The following is a 25,256-nucleotide window of genomic DNA, read 5'->3' as shown; positions in this document are numbered from 1 at the left end:
CTCAGGTCATGATCCTGGAGTCCCGGGATCGAGTCCCGCATCGGGCTCCCTGCTTGGCAGGGAGTCTGCTTCTCCCTCTGATCCTCCCCCCTCTCATGCTCTCTGTCTCTCATTCTCTCTCTCTCTCAAATAAATAAATAAAATCTTAAAAAATAAATAAATAAATAAATAAATAAATACACATCTGAGTGGGGCGGTTAGAGGAAGGGACTCACGGACCCTGGGGGGTCACCCTAGTTTATACCATATAACAGCTGTCTAACCTATCAGAAATCTATTCTGGGATCCAGTGTGAGCTAGGGGGTCTAAATTTTTTCCCACTTGGCAGCACAAGGTTTCCCAGACCTCAGCATTACTGCCATTGGTGCCAGATCATTCTTGGGGCCCCTGAGGGATCGTCCTGTGCACTGCACAATGTTTGGCAACATTCACCCACTAGATGCCAGTAGCGCGCACACACACCCTCTCCAGGCATGACATTGCCCAGTGTCCCCTAGGAGGGCAGGATCACCCCCTGTTGAGAACCACTGGGTCAAAACCAGAAGCCACTGGTTTTGGTCCCGGCCACATAGCCAACCCGACTGATCCCACCCCCACCCCACAATAGCTGGAAACCATGGGGCATGCAGAGGAGGAGTGGAGGAGGCTTCCTGGGATGGCAGAGCTAGAGGTCAGGAGAAGGTGGCCCCAAGAGGTCTGGCCTTCACTGGAGGGTCAGCACAGGAAGTCTCATCCAGCCCCTGATAATGACTGTAATACTAACAGCTACAATTTATTGTTTACTCTGTGCAGAGAAAATTGGGGCCAGCTTATTGTTAACTGGGCCATCTCTTTGGACCCTCCTTAGCTCTAGAAGGAAGGCATTCTTGACCGCCCCATCTTGCAGATAAGGAAATTCAGCCAAAAACAAAATGGCCTGTGCAAGGTCATATAACTAACAAGAAACGCAAAGGTAGGGCGAGGGCTTGTAATGAATGACAACACTGGAGCAGAGAGGTGCCTATGGGGGGGAGGGGAGGGAGCAAGGGAGCCCCCAGGGGCTCCCCATCCACCCTGTGTGTAATCCAGCTATAAGTCTTACTCCTTGATGTTCAACCCCAGACAAGGCTGGAGCTGACCCCACCTGCCACGGACCCAAAGCCCAACAGAGGTGTCCAGGGGGAGCGCACTGTTCCCTACAACTTCCATCAGCTTCCACAAACATCTCCAGCTAAACGTGGAAGAAAAATCGTGGTGTTCCTTACTATGCAGCTTCAAGACAAGTCCTCCAGGGACCGACCGCCCCCCTCCCAAAACAGACCGCAACTCCGGAGCCCCCAGACGGGCCCACTAGGAGTCCTCTCGGTTGACGCAAGGGTTCTGGCAAATGAGACCTAAACGGAATGGGGAGGCAGGCCACTGATGAGAAACTGAGGCAGGGCCGCCCCGGGCGGGAGGAGGCGCGGGGGGAGGCCGGCTGTCTCCGCTGCTTGTTTACCCGGCGCTCTCCCTTCCCCCGCCCAATCTCCGCAGGACCCGGGTCGCCAGGCCTGGCTGGGAGCCGGCGGGAGGGAGGAGATGGTATGGTGGAGCTTGAGGGGTCTCACCCCACGGCCCGCGGTGGGGGTGCACGGTGCTCTGGCGTGCCCCAGCCCGTGCCCCCGGAGGTCTCCCGGCCGCTGGGGGGGCGGGGGGAGGAGGAGATCTCTCCACCCCCGCACCCTCCGTCCCGGGGCGGGACCAGGGGGCGGAGCGGGCCGGTGACCGGCCGTGACGCGGGCCCCGCCCGCTCATATAGAGGCGCCCCGGGGGCGCAGGGCCCGTGCTCCGCCGCCGCCGCCGCCGCCGCCGCAGCTCCCACATCAGCGCCGCCGCCGCGTCCACCATCAGCACCACCGCCATGCGGGAGATCGTGCACCTGCAGGCTGGCCAGTGCGGCAACCAGATCGGGGCCAAGGTGCGCGGGGGCTGGGGCGCCGGAGGCGGCCGAGAGGAGCGGAGCGGGTCCACCAGCTCCGCAGGGCTTCCCCCACCTTGGGCCTTTCGGAGGGATGGGGTCCCCAAGGAGGCCAGCACCCCAGGGACGGCTGGGGGAGGAGGGCAGGGGCAGGGCCAGGCTGGGAACAAAGAGGGCGACGGGGGTGGGGCCCAGCCTTCCGTCCGCTGGCCACAGCTGGCCCACTGTCCTCTCCACACGCACAAAGAGACCCTGCCCCTCCCCGCGGCTGCAGCCTAGGCGAGCTGACACCAGCAGACTAGACTGAGGTGATGACTCTGCTCCACCCCGCCCCCACCTCTCCCTTCTTGCTGCCTCATCCCTGCCTCCCCACCATGCCTCTGGGTCCCCCGTTCACCTTGCTGGGGGACAGGTAGCAGCTAGGGAGGTGGTGGGAGGTCGTGGGCGCAGAGAGGCAGGGACAGGCCTGGCCTCCTGTGTCCCCTCCCTCTGCCCTTAACCACCACCATCCCTCTAGTTTTGGGAGGTGATCAGTGATGAGCATGGCATCGACCCCACGGGCACATACCACGGGGACAGTGATCTGCAGCTGGAGAGAATCAACGTGTACTACAATGAGGCCACAGGTAGGGCTGGGGGTGGGGCACCTGCCGGAGTGGGGGTGGGGAGGACGGGAGGGAGCAGGATGCTGGTTCCTGGCACTCCCGCACCCCAGCTGCCCTCCATCTGCTTCCCTGCAGGAGGAAATTACGTTCCCAGAGCCGTGCTGGTGGACCTGGAGCCTGGCACCATGGACTCTGTCCGCTCTGGCCCCTTCGGCCAGATCTTTCGGCCTGACAACTTTGTGTTTGGTGAGTTCTAAGCATGGGAAGCCCCCTTGTTCCTTCACTTCCAAATGCTTGGTGAAAAGTCTCCACATAGCATGGGAGACTCCGTGGTAATCACAGGGACCCACGGCCCAGTGGGGGAGGCGGACAGGGCAGTCAGGGCTGTGACGCGGGACACACAGGCCACCGTGGGAGCCCAGGACAGACATCTGATATGGGGGAGGGTGTAGAGAAGGCTTCCTGGAGGAGGTGGCATTTTAATTTAACAGTATGGACCAGAGCCAGACTGCCTGGGTGAAAATACCAGCTCTGCCATTTCATGCACTCCACAAATAACTTATTGAGCACCTACCGCATACCAGGTCCTACTCTTACCCCCAGATGGACAAAGCAGACGAAACTCACTACCCCACTGGACCCAACCTCCTGGTGGAGGGAGATGGGCAACAGAGAAGATAAATAAGTAAAACTCAGCCACTGACTGAGTCAGCTGGAGGACTTTAGCTGGGCTCTTTAACCTCTCTGTGCCCCAGTCTCCAAATCTTTAAAACAAGGGTTATAAAAAGACCTACTCGTCAGGATCGAGAGGCTTAAAGCCATTAATATGCATAAAGCACTTAGAACAATGCCTCACAGAGAGCAAAAGGTAAATAAGCATGTGTTGTTTTCATCGTCATCATCAATATCTGCAGTCTAAAATATGAGTAGGACCCAGGCTGACCAAGAGGCACTGAAGAGAGGAAAGATGTACAAGACAGAGGGAACAGCAAATGAAGGCAACAGACACATTTGCGGCACTCGGGTTCAAGGAGCAAGCACACTCTGTGAACATCTTTCTCTGAAACCTTTCCCAGTGCCTCCTAGGTCAGGCTGGCTGCATACGCCCACCTGGCCTCAGACCCCAAGCTCCACCCTCTCCCCCAGCACCCCGGGCACCTCTCTTCCCCAGAGCAGGTTTATGGAGTCTGAAGTCTAGGCATTGACACGACAAGCTGTGTGACCTTGGACAAGCAACTTCCCCTCTCTGGTCTGTGTGATGATTCAGCAAGATAATGATGCTCCTGCGTGGGTATCGCATACAATACGTCCTCAGGATCTGGCTGTGGAAGGACTAAATAATGTTGGCCAAAGGGTGTGAGGGATTCTAGGATGACCATGGATGGCTCCATTGGGGCCAAGAGATTCTATGGCCCCTGGGAGAGAGGGTGGGGGAGGCAGCGGTAAAAGTGTGGAGTCAGGAGCCAGCTTGCCTGGCAATCCTGTTTTCTCTGAGGTGGTGACATGGCACAGAGACCTGAAGGAAGAGTCAACCATGTGAATACCTGGGGGGAAGGGCATCCCAGGCAGCATGAACAGCAGGTGCAAAGGTCCTGGGGCGGCATCAGGCCTGGTGTGCCAGAGAAACAGCAAGGAGGTCTGTGTGGCCAGAGCAGATTGAGCAAGGGGGAGAGAGGGAGGAGGCGAGTGCAGGGAGGTGACAGGGTGGGGGCAGGTTATTCAGGGCCCTGTGGGCTGCAGGGAGGACTTGGGCGTGTATCTTGAGGGGGTGGGAGCCCTGGAGGGTTTTGGTTAGCCGGGTAGGACCTGACTCAGGTGCTCACAGGCGCCCTCTGGCTGCTTGGAGGAGAACAGACTTTGGGGGTATAGGATGGAGATGAGGATGGGAGCCAGTCCAGGACAGGGTTGATGAGATCAGACCAGGGTGGAGTCAGAGGAGGGGATGAGAAATGTTACCTTTTCGTGAAAATACCAGCCCCTATTCTAATAGTAATCCTTGTCCTCCTGGAGCTCTCACACTTCCCTGTGAGATTGCAGACAATAAACATGATTAATAGGACAGCATAGGTCTGTCAGTGTCTTGGGGGAAAAAATAATAAGCAAGGAAGAGGAATAAAAGATGGGAACGATTGCAGTTGTATATAGCGTGATCAGGGAGAGCATCACTGAGGGCGACAAAGCCCTTGAGGCGGTGAGAGAGTCACGTGGGTATCTGCGGGAAGAGCATTTCAGGCAGAGGGAATGCATGTGCAAAGGCCCCGGGGCAGGACTGTGCCTGGTGTATTGGAGGAACAGCAAGGAGGACCCTGTGGCTGGAGCAGAGTGAGCCAGAGCAGGGAGAGAGGAGGTGAGGGCAGGGGGTTGGAAGTGGCAGGTCCTGCAGGGCCTTGCAGGCTGAGGGGAGGACTTGGGCTCTCACCCAAAGATGGAGCTGGTTTTTGAGCTAAAGCAGGATGGCTTTGAGCCAAAGTGGGGCATGAATCGATTCCGGTTTTACCAGAATCCCTCTGGGCTGCTGGATGAAGAGAAGCAAATATGGAAGCAGAGGGGAGGACTAACAACGATACTGATGAAATAACAATTTCGTTATTCAACTGCTAGGATGGCCGGGGTGGCGTTGAGGGCGAGCCCTCCCCGTAACCGCCCGGCATGCCCCCTTCCCTTCCCTTCCCCTCCCCTCCGCAGGCCAGTCGGGAGCCGGCAACAACTGGGCCAAGGGCCATTACACGGAGGGCGCCGAGCTGGTGGACGCCGTCCTGGATGTGGTCCGGAAGGAGGCCGAGAGCTGTGACTGCCTGCAGGGCTTCCAGCTGACGCACTCGCTGGGCGGGGGCACGGGGTCCGGGATGGGCACGCTGCTCATCAGCAAGATCCGCGAGGAGTTCCCGGACCGCATCATGAACACCTTCAGCGTGGTGCCGTCGCCCAAGGTGTCGGACACGGTGGTGGAGCCCTACAACGCCACGCTGTCGGTGCACCAGCTGGTGGAGAACACGGACGAGACGTACTGCATCGACAACGAGGCCCTGTACGACATCTGCTTCCGCACCCTGAAGCTGACCACGCCCACGTACGGCGACCTCAACCACCTGGTGTCGGCCACCATGAGCGGCGTCACCACCTGCCTGCGCTTCCCGGGCCAGCTGAACGCCGACCTGCGCAAGCTGGCCGTGAACATGGTGCCCTTCCCGCGCCTGCACTTCTTCATGCCCGGCTTCGCGCCGCTCACCAGCCGCGGCAGCCAGCAGTACCGCGCGCTCACCGTGCCCGAGCTCACGCAGCAGATGTTCGACGCCAAGAACATGATGGCCGCCTGCGACCCGCGCCACGGCCGCTACCTGACCGTGGCCGCCGTGTTCCGCGGCCGCATGTCCATGAAGGAGGTGGACGAGCAGATGCTGAGCGTGCAGAGCAAGAACAGCAGCTACTTCGTCGAGTGGATCCCCAACAACGTGAAGACGGCCGTGTGCGACATCCCGCCGCGCGGCCTGAAGATGGCCGCCACCTTCATCGGCAACAGCACGGCCATCCAGGAGCTGTTCAAGCGCATCTCCGAGCAGTTCACCGCCATGTTCCGGCGCAAGGCCTTCCTGCACTGGTACACGGGCGAGGGCATGGACGAGATGGAGTTCACCGAGGCCGAGAGCAACATGAACGACCTGGTGTCCGAGTACCAGCAGTACCAGGACGCCACGGCCGAGGAGGGCGAGTTCGAGGAGGAGGCCGAGGAGGAGGTGGCCTAGGGCGACGCCGCCCCCACGAACCTCGCTGCTTCGGCTGGGGGGGGGGGGGGCTAGCTGACCTTTGACCCGTGAGCCTCGCTTCACCTTGAGCTCCAGGAGCCTTCCCTCACCCCGACCTCTCCTTCACCTCTGACCTCCCCCACGATCCCCATTGTGCCCCCAGACCTAGGAGTCCCAGTTTACTGTGGACCCCTCCTGCTGAGCTTCGCCTCGCCTCGGACCTGGCCTCTCCTTTGACACCAAGAGCCCTTCTCCCCTCTTAGCTCTGCCTTATCTCTGGCTCCCCTGGGCGCCCCCCCCTTTCTTCCCCCCTGACTCCCGCCCCTCAGCTCTTGCCAACCTCGTTTAGGTGGTGGAGGGCTCTCTCTGCTGCAGCCTGGGAGCATGTGAGCCAAGGGCGCTGTGCCCTCAAGCCTCCCCGCCCCCCTCCCCTCTGCTTCACCTGCAATAAACTCGTCTTGCCCTGTTTCTGCCCAGTGCATTTTTCATCTCCCTGCGGGAGGGTCAGCAAGTGAGCCTTCCGGGATGGGATGGAAGTGGGTGGGGAAGGGGCATCTGATCTGGGGCCGGTGGGGAGCGGGGCAGAGATTTCAGCGCCCCACAGAGCAGGCTACACAGCTAGCTAACCATGTGAAGTAAGCCACTTGCTCTCTCTGAGCCTCCATTTGTTTAGAAGGGGCGGGCTGAAGGAGGGCATCACTTCCCCTCCATAGTCTGCTGGGGCAGTCACAGCATGGTGGCTGGTTCCCCACGAGCAACCATCCCAGGAGAGCAAGGCAGAATACACAGCATTTTTCTGACCTAGCTTCAGAAGTCACACAGTGCCCTCTGGACTCCTAGTCGACAGGGTCACAAAGGTCTACCCAGGTTCAAGGGGATGGGATGTAGACTCCACCTCTTGAGGGTAGAGAGGCAAGATACCAGAAGGGCATATGGGATGGGAGATACCGCTGTGACCTCTCTGGAAACTGCAGTTTGCCACAAAGAGTCTTTTGCCCAAAATCCCATGGTTATTAAGTGGTGAGCTGGGGCTCAAGCTCTGACACATTTAAGTCTAGAACTCTGATTCCCCTTAATCAGCCAATGCTCAGAGCAAGGACGGTGGCAGGCATGTTAAGCAGAAAAGGATTTAATACAAGGATTTAGGGGCTTATCACATTGTTGGAGGGACTGAGAGAGTGGGCTGTAGGCCAGTATTTTTTAAACCTTAGTGTGCAAAAGAATCACCAAGAAGGGGCACCTGGCTGGCTCAGTGGGTAGAACACATGACTCTTGGCCTCAGGGTCATCAGTTCGAGCCCTGAGTTGGGTATAGAGCTTACGTTTTTAAAAAAATAATAAAAAGTAAAAAAAAAAAAAAAAGAATCACCAGGAAAACTTGGCCAGAGCACAGCTTCCACCAGAGTTCCTGGTTTAGTAGGTTTGCAGGAGTGGGGCCCAAGACCGCTTTTTTTTTTTTTAAGATTTTATTTTTAAGTAATCTCTACACCCAACGCAGGGCTCACACCCACACCCCGAGATCAAGAGTTGCATGCTCCACCAACTGAGCCAGCCAGGCGCCCCCAGACTTTGCATTTTTAACAAGCTCCCAGGTGATGGTGATGCTGCTGCCCATGAGACCGCATTTTGTATAGCCCTGGAATAGGCTGGAATAGGCTGGAACATCACAGAGCTCAGCCACCAGGGAACTGCTTCCTCTGCTCAGTGAGAAAGGTGGAGAATCAAGAGGCTGCCACCAGAATTACTGAATCCAAGCACACCTCCCAACACCCACAAAGCTGGAAATAGGTACACAGAGAGAGAGAGTTCTGCCTCACTCTGCCTTCCAAATCTTATGAGCATTTCTAGTTGGTAGAACCTCATCTGCATCCAGAACCAAAGCTGGAAAGAAGTCTAGGAATTGTTTTGTTTTGTTTTGTTTTTTAAATTTTCTCACTTCTGCGATACCAAAGGCAGGCAAACCAGGAGGAGAGATGCTGAGAGCCAGTCAGCTCTTCCCACCACACTCTAAGCTCGGCCACCAGAACCAGACTGGCCTTCCAGCCCCCTGGCTGGGTCCCACCGCAGCCAGGAGGAAGAAGTGTAGGGACAACAGCCTGGGTACCCAGCCCCCTCAACCCACAGCTCAGCGGGCACAGCACAGTGCTGGGTGGTGGAGCAGAAAGACAATGGACGAGGCAGTGAACTTGGCTCTCTTTATCATCTCAAACCTAACATGGCCACAAAAGAACTCCCTCTTCTACTCCCAAAACATCCCCTTCTGCAATAAATGGCCCCATCCAGTTGCTCAAACCCCAAAGCTAGCGGTCAGCCTTGATTCCTTCTTTCATATGTATGCCCAGCACACACTTCCTATCTTTTGCTGATCTGGTTGTCTCTGTCTCCAAAATGTATCCCAGATTTGACCCCTTCTCCCCACTTGTCTATACCCTGGACTAAGCCACCATTATTCCACATCCAGAAACCTCCCGCAATGGCTTCCCTAGACTCCCTGCTGCCACTCCAGCCATCCTGAAGTGAGTCCTCCTTCTACTGTAGCCAGAGAGGAGCCTTTATATGCAAATAAGAGCCTGTCCGTCCCCGGCTCAAACCTTCCCACGACTCTCCTCACACTCAGACTGAAACCCAGACTCTCACCTTGGTCTCTACCCACTGCTGACTACATCCCTATCACCCTCCCCCACGCTCATTAAGCTGAAACGGCAGCGACCTTTTTGTGCTCAATCCAATCACGCTTGAGTCAACCTCAGGGCCTTAGTGCATGCTGTTCTTCTACTTTTTCCAGAGGTGCTCACAACTGGCCACTTCTGGTCTACAGGCTTCCATTCAAATGTCACCTCCTCGGAACAGCCTGCCCTTGGCAAACGGAAATTAGCACCCAGCCCCTCTCCAGCTGCTATCTTGTTTCATTTCACTGATAGCACCTATTGCTAACTCACAAATTATCTTGTCTATTTATACACTTGTTTCTTTTGTCTGTCCTCTTGCCTCCCCACTGGCATGTAAGCTTCAGGAGGACAGAAATCTTGTCTACCTTGGTCGCCATGTGCCTAGAACAGCCTGATGCAACACAGGCCCTCGGTAATTCTTTGTTGCATGAATGAGCAAGTGCACTGTAGATGTCCTGATTTCTTCATTCTACAGTGAGAAGAACGAAGGCATGGAGAGTACAGAAGGCAGCTTCTCAGATTGCCCCCCAGAAGGCCCATCTCCCCTACTCATGCCCTTGGGTGATCCCCTCCCATTGAGTGTGGGCAGGACCCGGTGACGGCTTCTGACCAACAGGGTATGTCAGAGGTGTTGGGATGCCACTTCCAAGATCAGGTTACAAAAGACTGGGACTTCCGTCTTGATGAGCTTTGTGGCCTTCTCAGCTTGCTTGTGGTGGTGAAGCAAGCAGCATGTTGGAAAGGTCCACATGGCAAAGAACCGGGGGCATCCTCCAGCCAGCAGCCAGCAAGGACCTGAGACGCTCAGTCCAACGATCCACAAGGAACCCAGTCCTGCCAACAGCCATATAGTGAGCTTCAAAGCAGACCCTTCACCACCTGGTCCTACGGATGAGACCATAGCCTGATGGGGGTCTTACTACAGCTGAGAGACCCTGCAGTAGAGGATTCCGATAAGCTGTGCCCGGAGTCCTGGCCCCCACAGAAACTGTCAGATGCCAAATGTATGTTCTTTTATGCCACTAACTCTGGGGTGATTTGTTACACAGCAATCGATAATTAATACAGAGAGGTCAAATGACTTGCCTAAGATCCCACAGATGTTAAATAACAGAGCCAGGCCTTTGAACCCAGGTCTCTCTGACTCCAAAATCATTTTCTTTTTTTTTTTTTTTTAAAGATTTTATTTATTTTATTGAGAGAGAGAGAGCACAAGAGGGGGGAAGCGGGAGAGGGAGAAGCAGACTCCCTGCCGAGCAGGGAGCCCGATGCGGGACTCGATCCAGGGACTCCAGGATCATGACCTGAGCCGAAGGCAGTTGCTTAACCAACTGAGCCACCCAGGCGCCCCCCAAAATCATTTTCTTAATCACTCAGCTGACCTTCCTCCCACAATAACAGACAGAGCATATCAAAAGCTTGATTCGGGCCTCATATTAAACATTTTACATGAACTCTCTCTTGAGCTTTCATGGATCTGTGAGACAGGCACCATACCCACTTATGTTCCGGATGCACTAACTGAGCTGCGCAGAGAATCCCACTCTGAGATCACACATCAGGGGCGTAAACTCTTCTTTTAGCCCCATCTCCTTGGTGTGCCATCGGGCATTTGTTCTGAATTGGAGTGGATTTCAGAAACGAAGAGGGACTCAGGAGGTCTCTGCAGACTCCGGGCCTTAGTCCGTCAGGGCTGCTATAAAGGAATGCTATAGACTGGGTGGCTTCTAAGCAACACACACTTATTTCTCGTGGTTCTCAAGACTGGAAGTCCAAGTTCAAGGCACCGACAGATTCCATGTCCGGTGGGGACCCACTCCCTGGTTCACAGAGACAGATGTTTTCTCACGATGTCCTCACATGGCAGAAGGGACAAGGGAGGTTTCTGGGGTCTCATAATGGCCTGGTCACCTCCCACTGGCCCCGCCTCCTAATACCACCACCTTGGGGGTGGGTGGGATTAAATATGTGAATTGGGGGCAGGACACAAGCATTTCAGTCTCTAGCAAGGTCTAAGAGTGTGAGAAGAGAGAAAGGCAAGAACTCTGCACCATGCATCCCCAGCCCTGGGTTGTGGTCCAGCCTCCCTGGAGAGAAAAGGGGCACCAAGCTCTCTGTTTAGCCTCATCCACCTGTGTCTTGGCTGAGGCTTTATAGGTGTGTGTGTATGTGTGTGTGTGTGTGTGTTCACATGCTTGTGCACCTGCTCAGCCCCCACTCCTTGGCATGGAAATACCTTGCACCCATGGTCACAACAGACACGCACAGAATGAGAATCCCCAGTCACCAGCATCTTTACACAGCCTGATGGACTAGACACAAATCCCACAGCCACACAGACTTTCACCTCCAGACTGCCCGGGACATGCCAGGCATGCGGATTCTTGCCCATGCACACCTATATCCATACAGACATTCTCAGGACCTTTCAGGAGGCTAAGGAGTCTTGCAGACTCTGTTGAATTTGGACTCCCTAAGTCTGCCTGTGGGATTTTATGTGTATGTGCGTGACCATGGGTACCTTTGTGCCTGAAAGTGTGTCCTTGTGCTTCCCAAGGACAATGTAGCCATCTGTCCACTTGCATTCTGTCTCTTTCTGAGTCTGCAGCTCTGCTTGGGGGGGTCTGGATGTGTCTCCCTCCGTGTGTGTGACTCTGTCTGGCTATGACTCCGGCTCGTGGCCGGGTCCTGACCATGTCTGCCCCTCTGTCACTGCTCTATCTGTATCTGCGTTCTCTGCGCTTCTGTCTCTTGTCCAGATCTGTATCCCCGCTGTCCTGTCTGTACCCGCAGCTGTGGTCTGTTGTCTCTGTCTGGACACTGTCTTCTGGCTGCACCTGGTGTCACCTCTGCATCCATCACATGGCTGGGCAAGGACTGCTCCGTATGTGTGCTGTCCCTCTGCACTCCTCAGTTTGTGTCCGAGACTTCGCTCTGTCTGCTGTCTGTCCACCTCCCTGGTTCCCCTGTGTCCGCTCTCCAGCCTGGCTCCCTCTGGTGGTCCTATAGGGAATGGCCAGTGCAGATAGGCCAAAGGAAAGAAGAGTTGAGGAAAGAGGAAGGATTTTAGGCAAATTGTCAATCTTTGGCTGTCCCACAGAGAGGAAGGCTTGGGTGTGATGTCAGGGACCAGAGGTGCCCTGGCCTGGCAGGACGGTGCTGGGGATCTAGCCTCCGAGCCCGCCACCCATGCACACCCTACCCTCAGAAGGCTGGGAGGCAGGATGCCTGGGTCTCTCACAGCGGGTGGGGGCGGGGGCCTCCCTCCTGGGACGTCACCCGTCAAACTTCCTCTCCCGGCCACACAGGAAGTTGAGCGGGCTCAGGGCCCAGCCCTGCGCAAGCACAGGCCCCCAGGACCCCTGGGGCAAGGGCCCTGCCGCCGCCGCCGCCGGCGGCCCTGCAGGGACCATGGGATCCAAAGCTGAGTAAGAGCTGCACCCTCCCCGACTCTCTGGACCAAGATTCCCAGAGCAGGCCTGGGCTGGGGCCAGGGGAGCTGGGCCAGGGCAGGCCCGGGAGGGGCCGTGAGGCACAAGGGCAGGTGGCTGGGTCTGGGGCAGGTCTCTCAGCGGGCCTGCAGTGTGAACTCGACTCTCAGGCCACTCGCAGTCCCTCTTCCCCCTCTCTCTCTCTCTTTCTCCTTCCGGCTCTGCCTAAGTCTGTAACTCTGAGCAGGCACCTCTTGGTGTATCAGAGAGATGGGGAACATGGCTTCGGGGGGCCAGCAGGGGACGAGGAGGTGAGAGAAGATTGTGTGGGTCCTTGTGCCCGGGCGCTTGTGTGGGACCGCGTGGGCATGAGGGTGAAGTGCTGGGGGTTCCCGTGTCAGGGTGTCGGGGACTGTGTGTGTCTGCAGCCAGTCCCCATCCTGTCCTCTGCCTCTCTTCAGGTCTCACTGTTGCTCCCCCTGAGTCCAAGTCCCAGCATCCTCTGTGGGGTGGGCAGAGTGGGGGACGAGGGAGCACGGCAGAGAGTGCAGGGCTCACAGAAGTACGAGGGCATGCGGCCCTCCTTGCTCTGATGAGAAATTTGGGGTCAGCCCCTGGGGTACCATGAAGTCTCCCACACAGAGACACATGGGCAGGGCCTCTCGCTCTCAGGAAGAGCGCAGGGATGCGCACACACTGACCCAGCCACACTCGCAGCCATGCAAGAAATTGCGGATGCTATTCATCCTCACGCTGGCTTGGTAGCACACACTCCCACTCCCACTGGACACTGGACAGTCAGGCAGACACGGATAGAATCACAAACACACACACACACCCCTGCATGCTCACACAGGTCATGCACACACACACACACACCTGAGCGCTCACACCGGTCACGCAGCACACAATCAGACACACGCACACAGTCACGCTCACACTCTGCTCCATACCGCTCAGTCATGCACACACAATCAACACCATTGTTCACACTGCATCACACAACCTATATACACTGCCGCAAGTCACTGAGGGCACCACACGCACTTGCACCTGTCTCACACACACACGCAGAGTTGCAGACACACGTACACACGACCACATACACAGAAGCAAGCCCCTGGACTCGCTAAGCCATGTCCCACATGTCCTGTCCCGCAGAGGAGATCCACCTGCCATGTTCGATTGGTTCTTTGAAGCAGCCTGCCCTGCCTCCCTGCAGGAGGGTGAGTTGGGGTCATCAGGTGGGACTGGGGACATGGAGGACGGGCCTGGGACCCGGAACTTAGAAGCCTGCTCTCCTGCAGATCCCCCCATCCTGCGGCAGTTCCCCCCAGACTTCAGGGACCAGGTATGCAGGCTGGCTCTTTGCTCCCCGGGACCCGGGCCAGTCCCCCTAGGGGAAGAGACTGTCTTGGCCAGGGGTGGGGCCCGACCTGGGTGGTCAAGCAGCGTGTGCTTCTCTCCATCCCCAGGAGGCCATGCAGACAGTGCCTAAATTCTGCTTCCCCTTTGATGTGGAAAGGTACGGATGCAAGCAGACACTCAAGGACCACAGGACTCAGAACTCTCAGAGACCCCCAGGATTCAAACAACCAGGGACCCAGGGACTCAGGCACTCAGGGACCCTGACAACTAAGAACCTGTACACCCAGAGCCTCAGACTGGTGGACACAGTACTAGGAGTGTTGGCGGGGGACGGATCAGGGAGCTGGGACCCTCAGGTTTCTGAGAGCCTTTCCCACCTGCAGGGAGCCCCCCAGCCCAGCGGTACAGCATTTCACCTTCGCCCTCACCGACCTGAGCGGCACCCGCCGATTTGGTTTCTGCCACCTCCGGGCTGGTGCCCACAGTTGCCTCTGCATCCTCAGGTGTGGGGTATGGGGCTCTGGGGTGGGGGTGGGAAGGGCCTTGGCCTAGGGGTACTTCATAGAACCTATATCTTCTCCCCACAGCTACCTGCCTTGGTTTGAGGTGTTCTACAAGCTGCTGAACACAGTGGGCGATCTCCTGGCCCAGGACCAAGTGAGACCAGTCCCCCTTCTTATTATTCCTGTGGGAGTCCCAGCCCTACCCTCCCAAGCCCCCAGCCAGGCTCAGAACCCCCAGGCCTGACCTAAGACCCTCGGCTCCTCCCAGACCACTCAGCCCCAGTCAGAATCCCCAACCCACGTCCTGGCTCAGACACCCCGCTCCCACCCAGGTCTCTGAGGTCGAGGAATTTCTTCTAAGCCTGCTGCAGCAGCCCCTGCCTGGGACTCAGGCCTCCATCGAGCTGGTGAGTAGCCCCCAGCTTCTGGGTGACCCCCTCGGGTGGATGGGGAGGCGGCGCCCCAACCCTGAGGACCCCAGCCCTGAGGACCACACAGCCACACCTCTCTCCCAGGGCAACGGAGTGACAGTCTCCAGTGCACAAAGCATCCCTCCCCCTGCTCCCGGGAACAGCAGGCCGGTGAGAACCGGGGACCCTGTTAGGTTGGGCACCCAGGTGAGGCCGACCCCTGACTGATCGGTGCCCCCGCCCATCGCCCCCCACCAGCTTTCCTGCTTCGTAGCCCCCGACTCCGGCCGCCTGCCATCCATTCCTGAGAACGTGAGTGGACACCTGGGAGGGAGTCCTGGGGGCGGGGAGAGGTCCCGAAACCCAGAGGGGGCTGTCGGATCCTGCAGTCCCTCGCGCCCAGCGCTTCTCTCCGACCCTCAGAGGAACCTAACGGAGCTGGTGGTGGCGGTGACCGACGAGAACATCGTGGGGCTGTTCGCCGCGCTCCTGGCGGAAAGAAGGGTCCTACTGATCGCCAGCAAGCTGAGCACCGTGAGGCGGGGCCAGCCGGGCCGGGGTGGGGCCAAGGCCTGGCTTCGCCCCTCGGGGGGCGGGACCGCGGGGCGGATTCCTGGCTCTAATTCCACTGGGCGAGACTTGAGGCAAAGTCCTGGCTCTGCCCCTTTGAACATCAGAGTTGAGCTGGATCCTGGCTCCGCCCTTCTGGGGGGGGAATCAGAGTGGGCCGCGCTGTAGTGCCCCCTCTCTGGGAGCGCTTAGTCCAGACCCCACCCACTAGGGGCCGAAACAAGACTGGCTCCGCCCCTCTGGAGGGTTGGATCGGGGAGCGCTAAACTGTAGTTTCGTCCCTAAGCGGAGGGCGGAGGTCGCGAGTGCAGGACGAATGCCGGCTCCACCCCTAGCGACCAAGGGAGCTGAATTCTAGCTCCGCCTCCTTGAGGGTGGAGTTACTGGGCTGTTCTACCCCTGAGGGGAGAGATCCGGAGGGTTGCATATTAGCTCCGCCCCCTAAAGGGAGCGACTGGGACCTGCTGAGTGGTGGCCCCACGAGCTCCAAACACTGTAATTTCTCGAATTCTTGGTCTTCACAGGATTCCTAAAGGGATTTGAATTTTCACCTCTTACCCAGTAGTGGGTGGGGAAGGGGCGAGGAGGGGGAGATAGGGACAGGAGACTGGGGACGTGGGAAATGGAGCCGGGAGAGCCACCGTCCAGAAGAGGGTCCTTGAAGCTGGGGAAGGGGGGGAGGCCGGGGGGTGGGGGGAGGTCGGGGGGTGGGGTCCAGGCCTTGACTCCACGGCCCCCTACGTATCCCCAGCTGACATCGTGCGTCCACGCGTCCTGCGCCCTCCTGTACCCCATGCACTGGGAGCACGTACTGATCCCCACGCTGCCGCCGCATCTGCTAGACTACTGCTGGTGAGGGGCGGGGACCGGGGAGCAGCAGAACTTGGGGAAGAGGCCTGGGGTCCTGGAGACTGTGGGGCGGCGCCTGCATGACCCTGTCCCCTCGGTCGTCTGCAGTGCGCCCATGCCCTACCTCATCGGAGTGCACTCCAGTCTCGCCGAGGTGAGTGGGAGCAGACCGGGATCGCAGCGGCGGACGGGATTCCCCTCCTCCTGCATCCCCAAATAACCGCCCCCGCCAGAGATCCTCGGGCTCTGAGCGGCCGTCCCCACCCCCACTCCCCGACGCAGAGAGTGCGGGAGAAAGCCCTGGAGGAGGTCGTGGTGATGAACGTGGACTCCAATACCTTGGAGACGCCCTTCGACGACGTGCAAGCGTTGCCCCCAGACGTGGTCAGTGTGACCCCCTTCTGTGCTCCTGCCGCGCCGAGGAGGCCAAGGCCCCACATCTGCCGGCTCACAGCCTCCCCTTGTCCCCCAGGTGTCCCTGCTGAGGCTTCAGCTAAGGAAGGTTGCGCTGGCGCCGGGGGAAGGGGTGTCCCGTCTCTTCCTCAAAGCCCAGGCCCTGCTCTTCGGGGGTTACCGCGATGCGCTCATCTGCAGCCCGGTGAGCAGCGGGGAGGCCAAGGGAGAGGCCTCGTGGGTCCCTGAAGGATTAATAATAATAATAATAATTAATGATAATAATACCTAGCCTTTATGGAGTGCTTACTCTGTGCCTCTGTTTGCTCATCTGCAAAATGGGATCCCACTAGTACCCACACAAAAGGGTCATGTGAGTCAGTGAATGGGCATATGCAAAATGTTTGCATAGTGCCTAGCACATCGGGAGCACTCGCTGAATGCTAGGTTTTACTGTCACTATATCTCGTTTAATGCTCACAACTGTATGATGAGATAGATACCATTATGGTCCCATTTTACGTTTGCTGCATAGACATATGATAAAATAAGGGAGATAGCTGGGGTCCAGGAGAGCCACGAAAGTTCAGATGGGAAGTTCAGGGTCTTTCTTCTAGGGCCAGCCTGTGACCTTCAGCGAAGAAGCCTTCTTGGCCCAGAAGCCTGGGGCGCCCCTGCAGGCCTTCCATCGGCGGGCTGTGCACCTGCAGCTGTTCAAACAGGTGCGCCAGAACCGTGGGGGCGGGGCCGAGGCCGGGGGCGGGGCTAGGGCGGGGCTGGAGCTGAAAATCCTGGGTCCCTGGGGGGCGAGCCGGAGCTACCGGGACAGAAGCCTGAGTCCTATAGGGGAGACTAGAGTCGGTCCGGCGGGGTCCCACCCTTCAAGGTCCCCGGGTGGGGGAGGCATGACTGCACTACCGTTTCCCTAAAGATGGGAGCCCCTGACTCCTGGGGGATAAGATCTACTCCCAGGTTCCTGGGGAGATTGAGGTGGGATTAAATCCCTGGGTCCCTAAGGATGGAGCATCCGGGGCGGGAGTGGGTGTACGTGCGGGACTCTGAAAGGGGTGTGTCCCGAGTGTGCACTCCCCTTGCGGGGGAGGAGGCGGGCGGGGATTCCCGGGTTACAGGGACACGGGGGAGAAGTGGAGCCGGATTCCTGGGTTCTTGGGAGGTGGATAGAACTCTAGGGCACATCTGTGCGGGGATGGGTTCTCGGGTCCCTGAAGGTGAGGTCGACTTCTTCCAGGATCACTGAAAGGAGTGGGGAGCCGGTCGGGAGTGTCAGAGTCCGACTTCCGGGTCCCTATGAGGGGCGGGGTCTGGTCCCTGACAGGTCCTTACTGGGGTGGCGGGGGAGAGGGTTGGGCTTCTGGCTTCCTGAGGTGGCTCCAGACTCCCGAGTCCTAGGGGTGAGTCCCTGGAGGGGCCAGGGATGGCTTCTGCATGGGTAGGGCCAGCAGAATCCTGAGTCCTCGAATTCAGATGTGTTGGTGGCAGCCCTTTCTGACCCTTCGCCCACCCCCAGTTCATCGAAGGCCGACTGGAGAAGCTGAACACAGGAGAGGGCTTCTCAGATCTCTTCGAGCAGGAGATCACCTGCAGCGACGCCGCCTCAGGTGAGCCCTGTGCCTAGGCCGGAACCCCCGCCCCACCGGTACCCCAGCCTCAGCCCACCAGCCATGACCAGCTCTCCTCATTGCAGGCACTCTTCGCTCCTACCAGCTCTGGGCAGACAACCTAAAGGTAGTAACACCGAACACTTGTTTAGTGTTTATTATCGGATTAACTTAGCTCCGGAACAGTCTCCAGGGTCATCATTATGCACATTTATAGACAGAAGTGAAGAAATTGAGACTTGGCTAGGGAGAGGGGCTTGTCCAGCATCACACAGCTGGGGTGGGGAGGGGGAGTCTGGGGTAACCCCAGGATAGCAAGTCTCTCTCCCTTGCCATTCTCTCTCCCCAGAAAGGTGGTGGTGCCCTCCTGCATTCGGTCAAGGCCAAGACCCAACCAGCTGTCAAAAACATGTACCGCTCGGTGAGGCTACATTAGATAGGCCACTTACTGGGGTGACAAAGACAAGGGGACAAGGCACATTTCAAACCCTCATGGGGACAGGACATTTTAACCCCCCATTTAAAGTGCAAACATTTTTATCAGAACCGAACCAGCATTAAACCATTAACAAGTCTTCCGGCTTTTATTCTCCATTTACCTACTCATTTTTGTCAGGATCATTGCTTCCCTATTTGAAAGTGACAACCCAGATTCGTTGGTGAACATGTTTTGTCTTCAGACATTACAGTCCCAGAAGTTTCCTGTGGCCAACGTCTGCAGCTCCAAACTTAGATTTTATTCAGTTGCCTGGCTTTTGAATGCTGATACATTTTTACAATGTTCCGTTTTTGCCACTCCCCATTTCATTCAGTGGTTATGGTCCCCTAGGAATACTCCTTTTGCATTAGGGAAGGGGTGAGTTTGTGTTGACTTCTTACGTGGTGCATGGAAAACCGTGACCATCTGTGAGGCACAAACGTGAACAGATGGCAAGACAGTTGTCCTGCGGGATGGAGAGCTGAGTTCTCAAATGCTCAGGGTCAAATCACCGTGGAATCTAATTCTCTTTTGGCTCCTCCATAGGCCAAGAGCGGCTTGAAGGGTGTGCAGAGCCTTCTGACGTACAAGGTAAGACCAGTGGCCAATGGCTGGGGCAATGAAGAAGGGGCTCCTGGCTTACCCACCCTCTTCTTAGGATGGGAACTCTGGCCTGCAAAGGGGGGGTTCCCTGAGAGCCCTGTCCCTAACCAGCCGCTCAGATCGTCTGCAGCAGCGCCTGCCTATCACCCAGCACTTTGGAAAGGTAAGTGTGTCCCCCCGCACACACACACACACCCCACCGCAAATGCTCACACCTGGAATTACCACCTAGTCCTCCTCCCATTGTCTCCACCCAGACATCTCACTCACCTGCTCACCTACCCCAGTATGTGGTGCCCACTTAACACTCACCCTCCTCCAGAAACCCGATTCTGTAGTTCCTGAAGCCCCGCCCTCCAAATCTGTCCTTTGCAGAACCGGCCCCTTCGCCCCAGCAGGAGAAGGCGGCTGGAGGAGAGACCTTCTGTGTCCCTAGAGGAGGGGTAAGGCTCAAAGGCTGGGGAGGCGGCAATGTTGGAAGTGGGAGGCCAGGACTGATGGGGAGGATGGTCCCTAAACTCAAGAACCTCCAGAGCAGTCCAATCAGGACCGGGGGTCTTGGGCAGACATCTGAGGCTGCCCATCCTTACCCAGGGCACCTGCTCTGAGCCCTGAGGATGCCCGGGACCCATGCGCAGAGGAAGCTCTTGACAACAGTTTCCTGGGGTCCGGAGAAGAACTGGATTTGCTGAGTGAGATTCTGGACAGTCTGAGCATGGGAGCCAGCAGGACGGGCAGCCTGCGGCCCAGCCAGAGCTTGGACTGCTGCCACAGAGGGGACCCGGACAGCTGCTTCAGCTTGGTGAGAGCCCCTAGTCCTCCCCCACTGGCCCATCTGACTTCCCAGCCCCTACAGCATCTGAAGGCCAGCAACTTGCCCATCTCCCCACCCCTACCCAGCCTGACATACCAGGAAGATCAAGATGGCAACCAGACGAGGAAAAACCACCAGAGCCTCAGCCCCTGTCCCTACCTGCCGACCTGCCATCTCTGCAAACCCTCCAGCCTTTGGATGCCATGACCTCCTCAAAGGACCCTACTTCCCGGCCAGCCTTGGAGGCCAGCCAAGAAATCATCCTTCCACCCCCGTCCTCACCAGCTTCTGCGGACCCAAGCAGCCAAGGGGACCCTGAGTCCCGTCTTCTAATCCTACATCTCTCCACTTCCCCCAAGGCAGCTGAAGATCCCAGAGCCCAGGAAAGCCCCTGTGCCCAGCTCTCCACAGCACCCACCCACTCCAGCCCTCCAGAAAGCCCCCAACTTCTGGTCCCCACAAAGCCCAACTTGGATATTACCTGGACATCCCAACCCCTTGATTCTTCCTCAGATCCTGGTTCCCCAGAGAACCCCAGATCCCAGCCCTCTGAGGTCCTGCTGGCAGAGGATGCTCACTTCCAGCTCCCGGAGGGGCTGGGAGCCCTCAGATCCCCTGCTGCACCTGCCAACGACTGGCTGGAGCCCCAGGCTAGGAGCCGGCCCAGAGTCGCTGAGCTTAAAAAGTGTTTTGAAGGTTAAGAATCTGGGTCCTGTAGGAGACCACAATCCTTCAATAAAGCACAAGAACCCAAAGCTGGTTTTCCTGGTGAGTTTATCTGGGGGCCCTCTCTCTGCTCAGAAACGTACCCCATCCACTACCTTCCTCCTGGGGCAGCCTCCAGCTGGCTCTCAGGTGCAGCTGGAAGCGCCTCCCTTCCAGGAAGCCCTCCCAGCCCTAGGATCCTTGCAACCTTACAATTCATCTCTCAACAGCCTATGAGTCCTGAGTTTGTTCCCTCCATCTAGACTAATTCCTGCCCCCATCAGCTCAAGAAGAAAAAGGTTTTATTACATCTCACTGCTGACTGCATGTATATATATAAAATGTGAGCAGCACACTCTTCCTCACCCTCAGGGACAGAGTCTTTAAAGCACCTTCTTCCCTTCTATTCTTAAGCACTGGCTAGGTTTGACTGCCCAGAGAGGGCTCTGCCTTCCCCCAAGGTCACACAGCAAGGCAGATGGATAGAAAAGGAGACCTAGATGGGCAGGCAGCCCCGCACTGTCTCCTTGGAGTCCTGGGGAGCCCGGGCCTCGGCTGCATGGTTGAACTGAAAGAAAGGAGAGGATTTGTCGGGCCTGTGTGGCAGCAGGACAGACGGCCGAGCGGAGATGGGGCAGCAAGCGCGGAGGCGGGCCCCCAGCCCCGGCACCCCCAACTGCAGGCAGAGTCAAGCAGAGGCGGCATGCTTCACCGAGCCTGCCAGGCAGGTGCCCCGTGGCCCCCCCAAGTCCTCCTGGACCATCAGAGGCTGTTGTCTTGGTGGCAGCTGCTGTGTGTGAGCGAGCACTGGGTGGTCCTAGGCAGTTGTGGCAGCTGCAGCAGGCCCCAGCGTTCAGATGAGCCGCTCCTCAGGCGGCAGCTTGAGGTTGGGGGGCGGCGGCACGCGGGCACCCACCTGCTCCTCGCTGCTGGGCCGGTAGGTGCCCTCTGTCTGCCTCTTCTCACGCAGTTTTCGCACCAGCAACACCAGCCCCACGGCCAGAAGCAGGGCGGCCAGGAGGGAGAAGACCACAATGATGGCAGTGATGGCAGCCTGAGACTGCAGTAGAGGGGACAGGTTGCCCACCTGAGCCAGGAGATTCTGTCCACCCTCACCTGAGAAGCATCCAGGGCTCCTAATGCCCCCCCCCCAACCTCCCACCCCACAACGCCTGCCATTTTTGGGGGTATGGTACCTCCATCCAGGATTCCCGATTCCCATCAATCACATGTGGGGCTCCCAGGCTCCCACCTGCCATGCCTGGGATCCCCCTCCCAAGCACCTGCCACCTCTGGGAGTCTGGGCCCCTTCACCTGCTTCATGTGGGATACCTGAGTAACATTGCTGTTGCCCTCCTCCTGCATAAAACCCCAACTCACCAGGGCCCCATTGGAGCCAGAGCCTGGGTCAGAGGGTGTAATGGTGCCGTTCTCATTTATAGGGGGGTCCAGCGCTGTGAGGGGGGGGGCGGGTAGAGAGGACAAATTAATCTTTATCTATCCTTCCCATCTTGGCACAAATGCACCTTCCTTGGGCATCTCTCAGTTAGAACTCTGCTTTTCTGAGTCTTCCATTCTGGTAGAGACTGTGGGTGCCCTGCATGCAGGGGCTGGCCCAGTCGTTTCTGCTCCTTTAGCCACCCCCAACCCAGCAAAGCCCAGCAGTGAGCAATCAGCCTACAGGAGTTTGCAGTTTGTGCTGAGTTGGGGTCTGCTATAATGGATGGTGTCTGGAAGCCGGACCCTGCCCTCCCCCCACCACCTCTCCAGCCCTCCCTCGGCCCTTAGGGATCTGGGTGGATCCTGCGTTTCCCTGGAGTGTCTGACTCACACCTCCCCCCCAGGCTCCAGAAACTGAAATAGAAGGACTAAATGGTTGGGTCCACACCTATGACCAGCCTGGTCAACCTGGGATCAGAGGCCTCCGCCCAGGCAGGCCTCCTCCTGGCTCCCAGTCCGCTCAAAACACTTCAACCACACTGAGACTCAGGTACACAGGCTCCTCTCCCCAGCCCACAATTCCGCCTTCCTCAGGAACTCAGGAATTCTACACCAACTCCAATCGTCCAAGGAAGCCCCTACCCCTGACCGACCCTGTAGATTCCTCTCAAGGTATCCCATGACCGCTCCCCAGTTCTTGACTTCTCCAGGGCCCAGGTAACCCGCGCTTCTAAGCCCCGCCCCGCGCCCCCCCAACCTCTAGCCGGTACCTACTTTGCCCCCAGGCCCGGCCCCAGCGGGCCGGCAGCAGCGGCGGGCCGAGCGCCAGAAGCAGCCCCAGGCCGGGGCTCGCCATGGGCCGGGCGACGGGCTGGTGGCACCGGGGACCGGGCTTCTCGCGCGCGCTGCTTCTACCGCATCTCGGGCCGGGGGTACCTGCGAGCCGGCACCTGGGGCGGGAGAAAGAGAGTGGCGTGGGGGAGGGGGCTAGACCCGGGCGCAGGCCCAGGGGAGGGATGACCCGCCCAGGGCACCCCGCAGTCCCGCCCCGCCCCCGCCGCCAGAGGTCAGAGATTAAAGATTAACTCGAGGCGGCGCGTTCCTGGGCTGGGGAAAGGGAAGCGGAAGGGGGGAAGGGGTGGCAGGCCAAGCCGCGCGTCCTACCTCCCTACCTGGCCCAGCCGTCCTCGACCTTGCTCAGGTTCCCGGTCCGGGTCCCTGGCTCGAACCCTCGGTGCGTCCGTCGGTAGCTCGGACTCCTCCAGCTCCGCCCGCTCACGTGACCCGGAAAGTTTAGTCACTCACCTGGGAGAGGAGCACACTTCCGGCTTATGCACCTGAGCCTAAGCGAGAGGGCGGAGCCAAACGGGGGTGGGACCGCGCCCGGGACCCAACTCTACGATACCGAAGAGTAAAAAGGGGCGCAAGCGCGCAGGTGTAAGAGGGACCTCCCACCTATATTGCGGGCACATCTGTAGGATCGCACAAGTGTGGAGACAAACCGGGCATGGAGACACTGGTGCATGGGGCACGCCTGTCTGGGGCAGGCCCTTAATAAAGACACACCCGTGTGGTACACACCTGCCTGGGAGCCAACCTGTATAGAAGACATTTGCGTGGATATGTAAGAACACCTATGGGAGACATCTGCATTGAACCACATCTATCTGGTGTAGAGCTGAATGGAAGCACACCTGTGTGGAAAACAGGTGTATAGAACACACCCGCATTATAACAAACACCCGACTGAGGCACTCTGGTGTAGGATACATTTGCTTTGGAAACGCATCTGCATGGCTCACCCATGAAATGGAACAACTCTTTTTTTTTTTTTTTTTTTTTAAAGATTTTATTTATTTATTTGAGAGAGAGAGCATGAGAGGGGGGAGCGGGAGAGGGAGAAGCAGACTCCCTGCCGAGCAGGGAGCCCGATGCGGGACTCGATCCAGGGACTCCAGGATCATGACCTGAGCCGAAGGCAGTCGCTTAACCAACTGAGCCACCCAGGCGCCCGAAATGGAACAACTCTTGTATGAGGAATTCCTGTGTGGAAATGTATTGGAAAGACCTGTACGAGACACACCTGCATTTTAGTACACCTTATAGGACCCAGGTATATGGAAACGTGCCCAGACGGGTGTATACTTAACTGCAACATACCTACGTGTGGGGGCAGAGGGGAGCTGTATAATGCATTCCTGGGTGGATTTCTGTTGAGAAAGACACCTGTGAAATGAAGGAAATAGCCTCGTATGAGGAACATCTGCATGGAATTGAGATCGAATGAAAAAAGACCTGACAACATGTGCATGAGGCACACTCCTATTGAAGCACCTGGGAGCTTCAGTGGGGGGGTGGGCAGGACAGAGGCTCATGTGAATTGAGGCCCACCTGTCAGGGATGTATTTGTGAGAAAATGCCTGTTTGGGGCATTTCTCTGGGAAAACATCTGTATCCCCCATGTTGTGGGGCACCTGCAAGAAAGAAAACATCTGTGAGGGGACCTCTAAGAGGCCATCTGGGCCACTGGCCACTAGGACCTCCCCAAGAGGCCATTTGTCTGGGACTCACAGGTGTGTTTGAGCACACCTGTTTGGGCAAAACTAAACGTGCCCTCAGTGAGGCTGTACTTTTCGATAAAGGACGGTGATAATAAGACCTCCACCCCCTGGGGACTCTAGGGTGAAGAGTAATGGTTAAGGGGAAATGAATCACTTTTAGAGTATAGAGCGATGGGTAAAAATTCCAGGTCTGGTTAAATCCCCGCTTTGCCGCTTACTGGGCATGTGGCCTGGGTAGAGCAGTTTAACCTTCTGTTTCCTCATCTGTGAAGTGGGAAAGCCAGTCCCACCTACCTTATAGGGTTTTGGCGAGGATGACGCGAGGGGTGAGTAAAAGGCCTGGATTGTGCAACGCCGTGAATCAATGTTAGTTGTTATTATTTTTCGCCAAGTGGTCTGGCCGCCCCTCCCCCTAATGGTGACTCAAGAAACTGCGCCCGAAATTAGTGGGAGGGACTTTCGGCAGGTGCAGCGAGCACGACAGGCTGGTGCCCCGCCTCCAGCGCTCGGCTTCCCGGTCTTCACCGGCACTCGCGCCTGCGACACTGAGATCCGCAGGT

General features: G+C 57.6%; 3 protein-coding genes across 3 annotated transcripts; 2 read left to right on the top strand and 1 right to left on the bottom strand.

Moving 5' to 3' along the window:
* The first annotated feature begins 1,785 nt into the window (after positions 1-1,785).
* TUBB4A (tubulin beta 4A class IVa) lies at positions 1,786-6,752 on the top strand. The gene is made up of 4 exons (XM_032394752.1): positions 1,786-1,936; positions 2,454-2,562; positions 2,677-2,787; positions 5,227-6,752. The coding sequence occupies exons 1-4, from the start codon at positions 1,880-1,882 to the stop codon at positions 6,282-6,284; spliced, it is 1,335 nt and encodes a 444-aa protein (XP_032250643.1). The 5' UTR covers positions 1,786-1,879; the 3' UTR covers positions 6,285-6,752.
* Positions 6,753-12,275: 5,523 nt separating this feature from the next.
* Positions 12,276-20,735, top strand: DENND1C (DENN domain containing 1C). Its single transcript, XM_032394647.1, has 23 exons — positions 12,276-12,380; positions 13,545-13,609; positions 13,691-13,734; positions 13,859-13,908; positions 14,135-14,254; positions 14,339-14,408; positions 14,587-14,661; positions 14,770-14,835; positions 14,923-14,976; positions 15,088-15,198; positions 15,986-16,086; positions 16,192-16,237; positions 16,366-16,467; positions 16,556-16,681; positions 17,094-17,198; positions 18,005-18,095; positions 18,182-18,222; positions 18,445-18,516; positions 19,120-19,164; positions 19,232-19,339; positions 19,552-19,619; positions 19,771-19,978; positions 20,077-20,735. The coding sequence occupies exons 1-23, from the start codon at positions 12,364-12,366 to the stop codon at positions 20,689-20,691; spliced, it is 2,400 nt and encodes a 799-aa protein (XP_032250538.1). The 5' UTR covers positions 12,276-12,363; the 3' UTR covers positions 20,692-20,735.
* A 376-nt stretch (positions 20,736-21,111) lies between these two features.
* On the bottom strand, positions 21,112-23,370 carry CRB3 (crumbs cell polarity complex component 3). Its single transcript, XM_032394649.1, has 4 exons — positions 23,308-23,370; positions 22,910-23,085; positions 22,076-22,149; positions 21,112-21,755 (listed from the first exon to the last, which is right to left on the bottom strand). The coding sequence occupies exons 2-4, from the start codon at positions 22,989-22,991 to the stop codon at positions 21,549-21,551; spliced, it is 363 nt and encodes a 120-aa protein (XP_032250540.1). The 5' UTR covers positions 22,992-23,085; positions 23,308-23,370; the 3' UTR covers positions 21,112-21,548.
* Between the last annotated feature and the right edge of the window lie 1,886 nt (positions 23,371-25,256).

This window comes from Phoca vitulina, unplaced genomic scaffold (genome assembly GCF_004348235.1).
Source record: "Phoca vitulina isolate PV1807 unplaced genomic scaffold, GSC_HSeal_1.0 scaffold81, whole genome shotgun sequence".
NCBI classification, from domain to species: domain Eukaryota; kingdom Metazoa; phylum Chordata; class Mammalia; order Carnivora; family Phocidae; genus Phoca; species Phoca vitulina.
The sequence above is the reverse complement of the archived record's forward strand: the minus strand, read 5'-3'. Positions and strand labels throughout refer to the sequence as shown.